Source organism: Lipotes vexillifer, unplaced genomic scaffold (assembly GCF_000442215.2).
Source record: "Lipotes vexillifer unplaced genomic scaffold, Lipotes_vexillifer_v1.1 scaffold967, whole genome shotgun sequence".
In the NCBI taxonomy this organism is placed as follows: Eukaryota; Metazoa; Chordata; class Mammalia; order Artiodactyla; family Lipotidae; genus Lipotes; species Lipotes vexillifer.
The window spans coordinates 1-14,663 of record NW_006791018.1 but is presented as its reverse complement, the minus strand read 5'-3'; the positions used below and the strand labels follow the sequence as shown (position 1 = coordinate 14,663).

The window sequence follows — 14,663 nt, the reverse complement described above, 5'->3', positions numbered from 1 at the left end:
AAGAGTGAATCCCAGGACTTTCTTAAAGAGTCCCTCTACCAAGCTTTTGAAATGATTCTAAAGAGGCAGTCTTGGGAAAAGTTAAATGGAAAGGGAAGAATAACATTTTGAAGAATTTAGGTCAAGCCCCGTAAGGAATGTGCAACACTTACTGTTAGAAAATGCATAGGTGTTTTATTTCACTTCCTTTCTCATCCTAACCAGTTGCCAGGAAACCCTCAAATCCTACCAGTTTTTTTTAAAAAAGATTTATTTATTATTTATTTATTTATAATAAATGCCGTATCGTGTCTTAGTTGCGGCACGCGGGATCTTCATTGAGGCGTGCGAGATCTTCGTTGCAGCACACGGGCTTCTCTCTGGTTGTGGCATGCAGTTTTCTCTCCTCTAGTTGTGGCTTGCACGCTCCAGGGTGGGTGGGCTCTGTAGCCGTGGCACATGGGTTCCAGAGTGCATGGGCTCTGTATTTTTGCCGCTCGCAGACTCTGTAGTTGAGGTGTGCGGGCTCAGTAGTTGTGGCATGTGGCCTTAGGTGCCCCACGGCATGTAGGATCTTAGTTCCCTGACCAGGGATCAAACCCGGGTCCCCTGCATTGGAAGGTGGATTCTTTACCACTGGACCACCAGGGAAGTCCCTCTACCAGTTTTTTTCTTTTGTTTGAATTACACAGGGATTTGGAATTGTTGACTTCTTTTTGGATTGTAGTATCCACACAGTTATATACATAAAAGTGTCAGTTTCAAAACAGTGAAGTCTTTTGATGTAAGAACATGGCTATTTTGTATTCTTCTCTTGACTCTTATTTGACAAAATGTATCAGTAAGAATCTACTGGGCTTTCACATTTTTAAAAAGCATATTTACAACCTAATAGAGACGAGTAGCTCTTACTTTTTCTGGTGGTTTTTTGAAGATGTTTTAATTTGTAATAGATTGTGTTTTCAAACACAGTTATGTTACTTGTGAGAGCATTTAGCCCTTGGACCACCAATGAAGCATTCTGCTGAAAGATTAAAAAAAAAAAAAAAAAAGATGCTGCAGTGCCAGTTTACTCGATTAAAATAAACCCAGACTTTCCTATTTAGAAGAAAACTATTTCCTTTGCCTCTCTTTCCAGAAACTCTACAAACTTTCTTTGGAAGAGTCTAAAAAGAAAGGGTATGATCTCAGAACTGATGCCATTCCTATCAAAGCTGCCAAAGCCTCGAGAGATATTGCAAGCGATGTAAGTCTGAAGGAAAGCGGTCACCTGACTGGGGGTTTCTAGTCTACCAAAATAATAAGGGCTGAGTTTTAGAAACCCTGAGTGAATAAAATATGAGAAAGAAAGCATGCCTGCTAACAATAGTCCCATTCTGTTCTGTGATGCTTCTTAGCCTTGCTCTTGTGTTTTCTCTGGTATTCTGAAAAAACAGAATGCCAGCTACATTATGACCACCTTTGTACTCCATCACCAAGGCTATGGCCAGTAGAAATCCAAAGCCCTTCGCTAAGTTTTCTTAAGACTTGTGTTGTTCTTGCCTCCTGCCTCTTAGGCTTTGTCTTCCCAACAGGATGTCCCAGGAAGTGGTGTGCTGGGGGTCCTGATCTTTTGTGCTCATGATAGCTGATTATTAAATAATCATGAATTTTGCAAACCAGTTGTTCAACTATTGGTAGCTTGATATCAACCATAATGGGAGTACTTACACCACAGAAATTGGCAAACACTACAAATCAGGGCTTTTTTCCCCCAGAGAGCTGGTGTGCCAACACACCATTGCCATAACACATCACCTTTATGAAACTCAGTTCTTTCGTTTGGTTGTTTCCACAAGAAATCCACTCACAGTGAACATTTAATGATTTGGGGGTAATGAGAGGAGCACATTCAGAGCACTCGTTCCTTAGCCATCCCCCAGGTCTACTTCCTCTTTCCTCTTCCATCTCTGCTTTTCATTTTTCCTACCTACCCATCCCTATCCCACTCCTACATTGTCCTGAGGACTCCAAACTTCTCCCTCTATTGTGCTGGAGTCATTTGACTCTCCCAGCTCCTAACCCCTAAGTTGTACACCCGAACCCACAAGAGATAGGCAGAATAAGAAGTTTTCCATGCATCAGGATCTCCCCATGAAAGAGGGAACTTGGTGATAAATAGTAAAATTTCTTCCCCATTATACCAGAGTAGAGAGTCTTAAAAGAAAAAAAGCTCCACAAATATAAAGCTGCCCTAAAATTATACTGTGTATCTCATTACTAAGCCTCTTCTCATCAGTGAAAGACTGACTGGATGATTTTTCAGGGCAACATTAAACTGCTTAGAACATTCTGCTTTTTCTTCTCTCATTTGCTGTACACTTATTACCTACTCAATGTTCTTTAACAACAGGGTATGTGTGAAAATCTGGGTGGTGTATCATCACAAGATCCATGTTCTAAGCTTTAATGACTTTAGCAAGTCACTCACCCCTCTGGCCTCAGCTTACTCTTCTCTAAAATGGGGGCAGTAACAATAACCTTGCTGTCTACCTCACAAGGTATGGTTGTGATGATCAACTTACACAAATAAATGTGAAAAAAAGTGTTTTGTGAACTGTAGAATTCTATAAAAGTATCCCTTTTTATGAAATACAGAATATTGACACTAGAATGATTTCTGGTCAAGGGAATTGCTCTGAATAAATATTCAAATTTTTCTTCACAGTATAAATACAAACACAATTATGAAAAGGAGAGGGGGAAGATGGTTGGTTTCCGCAGTCTTGAGGATGATCCCAAATTAGTCCATTCCATGCAAGTGGCCAAGATGCAATCTGATCGGGAGTACAAGAAAAACTATGAGAAAACCAAGACCAGCTACCACACCCCTGCCGACATGCTCAGTGTCACGGCCGCCAAGGATGCCCAAGCCAACATCACCAACACCAACTACAAGCACCTGATTCACAAGTACATCCTCCTTCCAGACTCCATGAACATCCAGCTGTCCAAGAATATGAATCACATACAGAGTGATGTAAGGCTCTCTTCTTTCTGAGTGATGGTTGCGTTCTTAGCATGAGAAGGGAGATTACAGGCTCCTGTGCCACAGTTTTGTATCTAAATTGATAAGGTAAAGTAGAATGTGCTTCTTCTCTTTATAGAATGAATATAAGCAGGACTACAATGAATGGTACAAAGGGCTTGGCTGGAGTCCAGCTGGTTCCCTAGAAGTGGAGAAGGCCAAGAAAGCAACTGAAAATGCCAGTGATCAGAGATACCGCCAGCACCCTAGCAACTTCCAGTTTAAGAAGCTGAATGACTCCATGGACATGGTTCTTGCCAAGCAGAATGCGCATACCATGAACAAGGTAGACAGAACAGCTATCCTTCCTTGTAGCTCCCAGCCAGACAGGGCTAGCAGTCTCTGGTTCTTGTTTGGGAAATTTAATTTGGGCCCACCACTTCTATGCAGTGGCAAACAGTACCAGAGCACTCCCCTACACCATTTTCTTCTGCTCCCTACCTCTTATTTTTATTTTACCTGCCCTTCTAATTAAGTTAGAAATTATTTGTTCTTTTAAATTATTTTTTTAAGTCTGAGTTTATTTTTGGTGTCTTTTCTGAATCATATACTACTATAGTTACTAAATTAATCTAATCTAATTCAAATTGAGTGCATTCAAATATTGTTATATTTTTTCTTTCTTGTTTGTCCTAAAAAGTTATTAAATTTTAAATGTATGCTTTTTAACTTTCTAGTACCTATACACCGTTGATTGGAACAAAGATAAAACCAAGATTCATGTGATGCCAGATACACCAGATATTTTACAAGCCAAGCAAAATCAAATACACTACAGTCAGGTAAAGCTACATAAAAATTTTGCTTGAAATTAATTGAACGTTTTAAATGATGGCATGGTATATCATTGATGTAAATGCTGAAGCAGTGGAAATGAATGACTCAAACTGGTTAGCGTAGGGATGTTGCAGTTTATGGTGGTTTAAAGCAAGCGCTTTGGCTGTGATTATATATCCCATGGAGTAGGCATTGTGCCTGTTTTGTTTATTTCAGTACTCATTGTGCGTGGTGCAGTATAGAAAACTGATAAATAGCTGTTGGAAGAAAAAATTGCACCAAACAGACCTGGTATGAGCTTTGGCTTTGCCATTTATGAATTGTGTAATATTGGGTCTAAACCTTAATTTCCTCATCCCTAAAACTGGGACCATAAAAGTGCCTATGACATTGAATTGCTGTGAGGACCAAATGAGAAATTCCATGAAGGGCTCTCATCACAGTGCCTGGCACATAGTAAGCACTGGATGGCCTTCAGCTATTTTTATTATTGTCCAGTTTTAACATATGTGCATCCATTCAATAAATTTGATTCAAAAAGATTAACTTTGGGCTTCCCTGGTGGCGCAGTGGTTGAGAGTCCACCTGCCTATGCAGGGGACAGGGGTTCGTGCCCGGTCCGGGAGGATTCTTCAGGCCATGGAGCGGCTGGGCCTGTGAGCCATGGCCGCTGGGGCCTGCGCATCCGGAGCCTGTGCTCCACGGCGGGAGAGGCCACAGCAGTGAGATGCCTGCGTACCGCAAAAAAAAAAAAAAAAAAAAAAAAAAAAAAAATTAACTTATTTATTGCACTTTACAAAAGGCATTTCATTATCTATTACTTTTATCATTTAGATAATTAAAATATGTTACCTGACCCTTTTTTTTTAAATCAATTTAACATCTGTAATCAAAATAGTGAGCCTAGACTGTATTTAACTGCAAAGGGAATCTACCTAATATACTTGATATGACCATATTGTGTCTGAACAGAAAAGGACATGATCAGCTGCACTACCAAGGGGGTGGGGAGTGAGTCTCAGAGGCAAAAAAAAAAAAAAGAAGCCAGATCATGTGATGCTAAGTCATTGCTCTATGAAACAGCTTGCTTTGTTTTTATCCATATCTTTGGAGATAAGATAGATGATGTTAAAATATAATGTCTACTCTTTAGGTACACTTTTGTTCAATAATCTGTTTGGGTTTTAATATACACTGAATAATGCTAAATAATTTCTTTAATTTTCAGAAACTCTATAAACTTGGATGGGAAGAAGCTTTGAAGAAAGGCTATGATCTCCCAGTTGATGCAATTTCTGTACAATTGGCCAAAGCTTCAAGAGATATTGCTAGTGATGTAAGTATTGTTTGACTTCTACGAGGATATACTGTTATCTGAATCCAGTACCTTAATGCTGGTAATGATTTTCACAGATAGGCCCTACCTTTCAAAATGTAATGCCATCCCCTTCATCTTCTCCTACCCTCTTCACTTACCCCAAATTCACTCTTGTTTCTCACTGATCGAATATCAAAAAAGGGGCTGCCTGGACAGAGACTGAGCCAGAGGACCTACAAGGTGCACTACACTAAGACATGATGTTTCTAGACATTACAAAAGAACCTGAGATTTCCGTTTTCCCCTGCTTGCCTGCAAATAATTTTCCTGGCTTCTATTTGTCTATTTTAGACAAATTCAAAGTGCCAGATAATAAATAACCTCAACAACCTAATGTTAATAGATTTTTCTTTGCACATATTTAAAATTAGCTTCCAATTCTTTCTATTTAGTCCATCCTTGCATTTACATAATTATAATACATTGGCTCAGGGTATAGAAAATACAGAAAGTGGCAGGAATTTAGGTTTAAGATCCAGAGGACTTAACTTTCCCCTGGATATCTGGTCGAAAGTTCATAAAACAAGGATATTCACTCTCCAAGCCAACTTCTTCTTTTTTTTTTTTTGGCCGCTCACAGTTTGGTGGATCTTAGTTCCCCGACCAGGCATTGAACCCCAGGCCATGGCAGTGACAGCGCCGAGTCCTAACCACTGGACAGCCGGGGAATTCCCAAGGCAACTTCTATTTATGATTGGAAAGGGTAGTAAATTTGATAAATAAACTGGATATAGTTCCTATTGATCAATTAAATTTTTATAAGTATTCAACCTAGATATTCTGCAAACACTAAAATATATAATTTTGTTAACCCCAAAAATTAAGCACCAAAAATTCAGAGAACTTTGGTTATAGAGAATAAATTACCAGAATTTCATAGGGAAGCACAACCTCTTAATCAAAATCTTTGAAACAAAGCAAAACAAGGATTTGGTTTGGAGAGAAAGCATGTCTAAAGGCAGAATCTGACATAAAGAAGATGTGGTACATATATGCAATGGAATATTAGTCATAAAAAAGAATGAAATAATGTCATTTGCAGCAAAGACCTAGAGATTGTTATACTGAGTGAAGTTAAGTCAGAGAAGGAGAAATATCGTATGATATCACTTGTATGCAGAATCTAAAAAGAAATGATACAAATGAACGTATTTACAAAACAGAAACAGACCCACAGACTTAGAGAATGAACTTATGGTTACTGGGGGAAAGTGGGGAGGGAAGGGATAGTTAGGGAGTTTGGGATTGACATGTACAGACTGCTATTTTTAAAATGGATAACCAACAAGGACCTACTGTTTAGCACAGGGAACTCTGCTCAATGTTATGTGGTAGCCTGGATGGCAGGGCAGGCTGGGCAAGAATGGATACATGTTTATGTATGGATGAGTCGCTTTGCTGTGCACCTGAAACTATCATAACATTCTTAATGAGCTATACTCCGATATTAAAAAGGTTAAAAAAAGACAGAATCTGACAATAAATTCTAAGAATATAAGGGAAGTTTCTCTCTAATTCAGTTAATCTGTGGCACTCCAGAAGTGTTGAGAATTAATTAGATGACATGTTATTACCCACCCTCGGGCTTGCAGGTCAATACTTCATTAAAATGAATAGATGTGGTAATGAACCTAAAGCAGTAGTGATGCTTGAACGGTCCCCAGAAAGTAAACTCATTTTCATTTAATGTTAGTGCTCCCCATGAGGTAAAGATAGTTTAGGAAATTAAATTGTGTCAATACTTTCCTAACAACACAATATTTGATAGTACCTAATTTCTTTTCACGTAAATCTGTTAGAAACTTTTGAAATCTTACCCTAAAATTAAGTTACCTATAAATGAATTTCCCACCATTGTAGAGATTGTATCTCCTCTCAGTTTCAAATGGTTCTTGTATCTATACAATCTAAGGAGAGTAGAGCTATTTTTTATGAGTACTCAATTTAATAAATTAGAATCATAGAATTTAGAGTTAGAAGATAACTTAAAGATTATTTAATCTAATCTCCCACTCAGCATCCTACCTTCTCTCCATTCCAGCTGGTCTCTGGATACTTACAAATATAAGAATTTTTGTGTCCTTCAGGGCAGGTTGTTTCCTTGCTGTATCATCTCTAATTGACGTTATCTATTTCCTTATTTCGAACATGTTACTGATCAGCCCTAGGTCTGTGTTTTAGAACACCACAAAAGTAGCATGTTTCCTCTTTCACCTGATACCCCTTCAAACATTTCAAGTTTCTTACTTATTCTCCTTTGGTTTTAGCTTTATAGGTCCTTCAATCCTCTGATCATTCCACTTGTGATTTATTCTATTTTTTCAAAACCCCTCTCAAAATAGAGTGCCTCAAAACTCAGTGTTGTTTTCCTGTTTCAGGTCAGGCCAAGCAGATGAGCTTCTGATTTGCCTTTATCTGTACCCCTACAGAATCTCTTAGAAAAATCTACTTTTTAAAAGCAACTTTGTCAGATTGCCCACATTGAGCTTATAACCCACGTAAACTCTTGAGTATTTTTAGTAGACATAACCGTGAAGCTGGGTGTCAAGAGAGAGTAGAACCTACTTCTGTGAAGTGTAATGTATGTTCAGCATCTGGTATCAAGTAAATGCTATTATTCCTCTCATTATTATTATCCCTCTTGGCATTGTCATCCAACAGTAATGCAGTTTTTCCCAATTGAATCTAAATACTAGATTTCACTATTAATTTCTTACATTTATGTAGTTCATTTGACCTATCTTGGCAATATGTTGAGATCTTGTGGAATTTTATTTCTAATTTAACATGTTTAGCTGTTTTTATTTGCATGAAGATATGGATCCTGAACAGGCCAAGTTTATGTGACATAATTATATGGCAAACCACTAAAAAACCCTGCTGCTTAATAAATTAATCTACACTATTAGGCCTGTTCATCAAGTCCTGAATCTTCCCAATTTTTTTTTTTGGCCATTCAGCCATACTTTTCCATCATTCCCATAAGGATATCACAAGAGCTTTATCAAATGCTACCGTAGAGTCAGCATACACAATGTCTAGCACATCCCAGTATATATTTCTACCTCTAGTTGAATTTAATTTCTCATCATAACCTGTCCTGATACTCAGCTACATTATGTTTTCTTGGATGCTTCCACTTAAGTTTTCACATTTCTTATTAAGTTAAATGAAATTCTCAGTTTTGGAAAACAAACATGCAAACAAAGCAAACCGAGTTTAACTTGCCCTGTGTTTATGTTAATAAGAGAACTGTTTCCTCTGATTTCAGTTTAAATATAAACAAGGCTACCGCAAGCAAGTCGGCCACCATATTGGATTCCGGAGTCTGCAAGATGATCCAAAGCTTGTGTTGTCCATGAATGTAGCCAAAATGCAGAGTGAAAGGGAATACAAGAAGGACTTTGAGAAATGGAAAACCAAGTTCAGCAGCCCAGTGGACATGTTGGGAGTGGTGCTGGCCAAAAAATGCCAGGCCTTGGTCAGTGACGTGGACTACAAGAACTACCTGCACCAGTGGACCTGCCTGCCTGACCAGAATGACGTTATTCAAGCTAAAAAGGTTTATGAACTACAGAGTGAGGTCAGTTTCTACTAAATCTCATAGTTTATGTAGTACTTTATATCTCATGTGAGTAGCCATTTAATCGTAGACAGACTGAAACTAGATAGATAAATTATTATTGAATATCTAAAATGCATCTGTTTGTAATGCATAGAATCACTTCAGTCGAGGGTCCAGATGAGGTTGGCGTTTTGATGGCTTGCTTTGTATTTTCACAGAATTTGTATAAGTCTGACCTTGAGTGGCTGAGAGGCATAGGATGGAGTCCCCTGGGTTCTTTGGAGGCAGAAAAGAACAAACGGGCTTCAAAAATCATCAGTCAGAAGAAATATCGCCAGCCTCCAGACAGAAACAAGTTCACCAGCATTCCTGATGCCATGGACATAGTTCTGGCAAAGACAAACGCCAAAAATAGGAGTGATGTGAGTAACTCTTCAGAAATAAATAAATTATAGTGCCTGATACCTGGTAGGTGCTCAATAGTATTTGCTTAATAAATTAGTAGAACAGCACAGCATCACATCATACAGCATAATGTTTTTTTATTTGATTACGTCATTTGAATTATCAGTTACCCTACACTGGATCATGTAAAAATGGGTTAGTATAAATTTTGTCACCCAAATCTTGCTTGCTTCTTTATTTATCCAAATCATAAAGAAAATCTATTGAACGTATTTTTTTCTTTGAAACTTGAGTGCATTAAAGACCCAGACTTTGTTGGGATAGAGTATATGAGAGGGAGATATTCTGAGTACCTTACACAGGCACAGTGGAAATGTCATAAAGAGTATATAGTTATCTATTTATCTGGTGGTTCCCAACCAGGGACAATTTTGTCCCACAGGGGACATTTGGCAGCACACAGAGACCTTGTCATAACTTGAGGGTGGCATGCTACTGGCATCTAGTGGATAGAAGTCAGGACAGTTCCCTCACAACAAAGAATCATCCAGTATACACCATCAATAGTGCTGAGGTTGAGAAACTGATCTTTCTTAATCAGAAAGGTTAGTCCAGAACCAGGATAAAGGTATATGGAAATTCACAAGCCTTGGTTTGTTGTAGTCCTGAATGTCTTAATTGGCTCCTCTGGGTTACATGGACCATAGTAAGCATGTTCAGGAAGGAGAAAAGTGCCAACCCCTCACACCCCACACTGCACACCTCAAAGGGAAATTGATAAGTCCAAGGAACCAATGAGACTTTAAAATCTTTTTATATTGAAATAATTTCAGGTATACAGAAAAGTTGAAAATAGTACAAATAATTTATGTATGTGCATCTTTATACATATATATATCTTTTCACCCAGATTCCACAATTATTAGCATTTTGTCACTTTTGCCTTTTTCTTTCTTCCCTCCCACCTCTTTCTCTTAGCTCTGGGTGTGTATGTGTGTGTGTGTGTGCGTGTGTATGTATGTATGTGTATGTGTATAAGTTGCTTCCTGATGCCACTCTATCCCTAAATGTGTATTTCCTGAAAATAAGAACATTCTCTTAGATAACCACAGTGCAATGATCAAAATCAGGAAAGTAGTGTTGAAATAACCCTAGTCTACAGACTTTACTCAATTTTACCACAAGTGTCCTTTATAGAAAGTAAAAACTCTTTTCTGATCCAGGATCCAATCCAAGACCACATGTTGAATTTACTTGTCATGTCTTTAGTCTCCTTTAATCTGAACTGGTTCCTCACTTCTTTGTCTTCCAAGTCCTTGACATTTGTGAAGAGCACAGGCCAGTTGTTTTGTAGAACCTCCCTAAATTTGGGTTTGTCTAGTGTTTCCTCATGATTAGATTCAGGTTTTGTATTTTTGGCAGGATAGCACATGTTGCATCCTCCTCCATATAGGCACATAATATCAATCTGTCCCATTACTGATCATTTTAACTTTGATTACTTGGGTGAAATGGTGTCGCCAGCTTTCTCCACTGTCTGGTTACTATTTTGTCCTTTGTAATTGATAAGTATCTTGTGGGAAGATTCTCTGACGATGTAAACAAACTTTTTCATCAGACTTTCACCCCCTAGTTTTAATAAATCAATGAGATTTTTGTTTGGGTCCCTCTGTCTTCTGTTGAAGAAAGACGGATGATGACCCCAGGACATACAAGAGACTTTGATAAATCTCATACAAAATCCTTTGGGGGAATCCTAATCCTCCCAAGTAATTATGAGGTATAACCATATAATAAACCACATAGGAAATGAGACTCCCTAATATATAGACATACCCTGAATATGTCATCTTTTCAGAAGATAAGGGCTGTCCCCCAGTTAAACACCAAGGGAGACTTTTACAATCCAACAGGTGGAGAACTGCTGCTCCATTTGATGATGTTGGCAAAGGCTTTAAATACTTGGGTTGATTTCTTACAGGCAGGTTAGTTGTAACTTTGAAAAGGTAATCCATTATCTATATTTTTGAAGGCAGTTATGTCTCAGATAAGTCAAAAAACACTATATTTATTTTCTGCTTATGTTATCTGCTTATGCTATTGTGATGCTTAATTTAGATGAATCAGTAATACTGTTTGAAGTTAACTATGTCACTCACTAATCTTTTAGCACCACTGAAAAACACATTTCTCATTTTAGAGACTTTATAGAGAAGCTTGGGACAAGGACAAGACTCAAATCCACATCATGCCTGATACACCTGGCATTATTCTGGCTAAAGCAAACTTAATCAATACAAGTGATGTAAGTTTCCAAATTCAGCATGTGTTTTCAGAAAGCTCATTTTATTTTTTAAAATATTTATTTATTTATTTTTATTTGGTTGCACTGGATCTTAGTTGCAGCAGGAGGGCTCCTTAGTTGTGGCATGTGAACTCTTAGTTGCAGCATGTATGTGGGATCTAGTTCCCCGACCAGGGATTGAACCTGGGCCCCCTGCATTAGGAGCGTGGAGTCCCAACCACTGCGCCACCAGGGAAGTCCCCAGAAAGCTCATTTTAATTGCGTCTAAGGCAGTGAATTTATTTGGAATTTATTTTGAATACTTGAATCATTTTAATTAACAAACTACAAGTGACTTAGTGTCCTCATTTAGTGGTTTTAAGCCTGAACATCCAAATAATTGGCACTCCCTATGTCAGATAGAGTTGGAAGGATGTGCTCTCTGTTCATTATAGTCCATTATTACGCATGTTGTTATAACATAATGGTTTGTATAGCTCTTCCCTATGTGGATAAGAACTTCTTGGGAGCAGAGACAATTCATATTTGATCTACAGTGCTTAGCTAGTATAGTGCCTGATATACATGAAATTCAATAAAATTTAAATGAGTGAGCATAAAAAACTCTTGCACACACACAAAAAAAATCATGCACCAAAAAAAAAAAAAAAAACTCATGCAGGATAATTTCATTTTTATTGTCATCATGGCATAATCTCCTGAAAATAATGGATGTAAAAATTAATATTTTAAAGACAAGTTCTAAATTCTAATACAAACACTTTAGCTTAAATAATGTACTAGAGTAATGACACAAAGGACTAAAATATAAAAACAAGTCCAAGATCAATAGGCACTTTAAACAATCTGGTTTCTAAATGAAGTGCATTAAAATAGATTCTCAATTATTTAATTATGTAACAAATTTGAAGAAGCACATTATTTCACTTAAGCTTTTTAATTCAATATTTAAACTTTCCTCAAAAAATCTTACATTTTAAAATCTTACATTTTAAAAATTATGAAGGACTTTGTTTCTTACCTACAAATGTGTATCCTACTTTTTGACAGCCCTATATTGTGAAATAGACTTTGTTTCACAATGTGTAAGCTACGTAGTCCGTTAGGTGTGATTTTCCCCCACTAGAGGTGTTAGATGGGAAAAGGCATTGCTCTTGGGCTTCCCTGGTGGTGCAGTGGTTGGGAATCCACCTGCTAATGCCGGGGACATGGTTCAAGCCCTGGTCCAGAAGGATCCCACATGCCACGGAGCAACTGAGCCCATGTGCCACAACTACCAAGCCTGCGCTCTAGAACCCGTGAGCCACAACTACTGAGCCCGCGTGCCACAGTGACTGAAGCCCACACACCTAGAGCCCATGTTCCGCAATAAGAGAAGCCACCACAATGAGAAGCCCACGCACTGCAATGAAGAGTAGCCCCCGCTCGCTGCAACTAGAGAAAGCCCGTGCGCAGCAACGATGACCCAACGCAGCCAAAAATAAATTAATTAAAATTTTTTTAAAAAGGCATTCCTCTTTTCTAACAAAAACTTCTAATGAAACATTCAAAGTTAATTGGAAAATAGCACCTAGATGATAATTTCATTTCATTTCTCTACCAATTTACTTCTGTCTATCTCATTCTCATAAATATTTGGGAAGAGCTGACATTTAATTTTATTGATCTAAGTAATTGAAGAGCTTTCAAGTTTAAAACAGGATCATCAGCAATCAATGAGCATAATTTCCAATTACATTTGAGTATTCTAGAGCACATATTGTACTATGCTCATGAGCTCCTAAAATATTAAGCACTTTGGACTCATTATGATGCAGATGTTTATGGAAAATAGCTTTTTTCAAGGTGATTTTCATCTCTTAACAGAAACTCTACCGAATGGGTTATGAGGAGCTGAAGAAAAAAGGTTACGATCTTCCCGTTGATGCCATACCACTCAAAGCAGCAAAAGCATCCCGAGAAATTGCCAGCGAAGTAATACTTTCTCCCTTGTTTGTATTGCATTGCAATGTTCACTTCAGAGCAGTCTCAATTTAATATTAAATTGAACACAGTCCTCCAAGTAACAAATTAAAACATAGTGAAATGATCCCAGGGACGCAGTGTGAGATGAGGATAAATTCAAGGATGCAATTATTTTGTATGGAATTTGTAGGATTTAGCCTTTAATCTTTCCTATCAAAAAAACCTTAAATCTGTGGCTCTCTACCCTTGGTGATATTTGGAATATATGTTCTCTGTAATTTGCCACAAAGATAGTAATATAAGTTAATCTTCAAAAGAATAAGGCATGATTTCTTTTTTTTTCCTTTAGTACAAGTACAAGGAAGCTTTTCGCAAGCAGCTTGGCCACCACATTGGAGCCCGGGACGTGAAAGATGACCCGAAGATGATGTGGTCCATGCATGTGGCCAAGATCCAGAGTGACCGGGAGTACAAGAAGGACTTTGAGAAGTGGAAGACCAAGTTCAGCAGCCCAGTGGACATGCTGGGGGTGGTGCAGGCCAAGAAGTGCCAGGCCTTGGTCAGTGATGCAGACTACAAGAACTACCTGCACCAGTGGACCTGCCTGCCTGACCAGAGTGATGTCACCCATGCTCGACGAGCCTATGACCTCCAGAGTGATGTGGGTATAAGATTTTCCTTTGGCCAACAAAACACCATGTCTGCTTACTTAAGTATCAAAGTTCCCCCAAAATGAGGGGAGTTGAGTTTATAAAACTGAATTCTACCTCCCTGGACTAATGCCCACTCTCTATCCAGTCACACAGACATCTGAGAGCATCATTATTTCCAAAAGGAAAGAACCAGCAAAGCACTGATTCCTTTTATGGAAACCTCTAGATTATTGATCTAGTAGAGTTGGGTCGTTCTCTATGTTCTGTTTAAAGTGTTTTTCAAAATAGGTTTCTAATGTGAATATTGGGTGGATTCACAAGACATAGCAAAATGTTTAAATTTCTCAAGAATCCAAACATTGAAATATATATATAATATAATGCAATGTATTATAATTCAAATTTTTATTTCTTTAAGGCATATCATTATGCTTATGTTTAGTGGTTTATCACTTACAATTTCAGAATTTGTACAAGGCCGACCTTCAGTGGCTCAAAGGCATTGGCTGGTTTCCTAGTGGCTCTCTTGAGGATGAGAGGAACAAGAGAGCTACCCAGATTTTGAGTGA

The 14,663-nt window shown here is 38.1% G+C and overlaps 1 protein-coding gene across 1 annotated transcript in view; it reads left to right on the top strand.

The window, feature by feature from the left end:
• The window catches only part of LOC103089195 (nebulin), a gene marked incomplete at its 3' end in the record, with an annotated part of 80,706 nt that extends 66,051 nt beyond the window's left edge, over positions 1 to 14,655 (top strand). Inside the window, exons 41-51 of the mRNA XM_007464153.1 lie at positions 1,118 to 1,225; positions 2,687 to 2,998; positions 3,126 to 3,332; positions 3,724 to 3,828; positions 5,052 to 5,159; positions 8,473 to 8,784; positions 8,985 to 9,188; positions 11,372 to 11,476; positions 13,343 to 13,450; positions 13,791 to 14,102; positions 14,560 to 14,655. Of these exons, the coding sequence (XP_007464215.1) occupies positions 1,118 to 1,225; positions 2,687 to 2,998; positions 3,126 to 3,332; positions 3,724 to 3,828; positions 5,052 to 5,159; positions 8,473 to 8,784; positions 8,985 to 9,188; positions 11,372 to 11,476; positions 13,343 to 13,450; positions 13,791 to 14,102; positions 14,560 to 14,655 (1,977 nt within the window). The remainder of the gene's footprint in view (positions 1 to 1,117; positions 1,226 to 2,686; positions 2,999 to 3,125; positions 3,333 to 3,723; positions 3,829 to 5,051; positions 5,160 to 8,472; positions 8,785 to 8,984; positions 9,189 to 11,371; positions 11,477 to 13,342; positions 13,451 to 13,790; positions 14,103 to 14,559) is intronic.
• Positions 14,656 to 14,663: the final 8 nt, after the last annotated feature.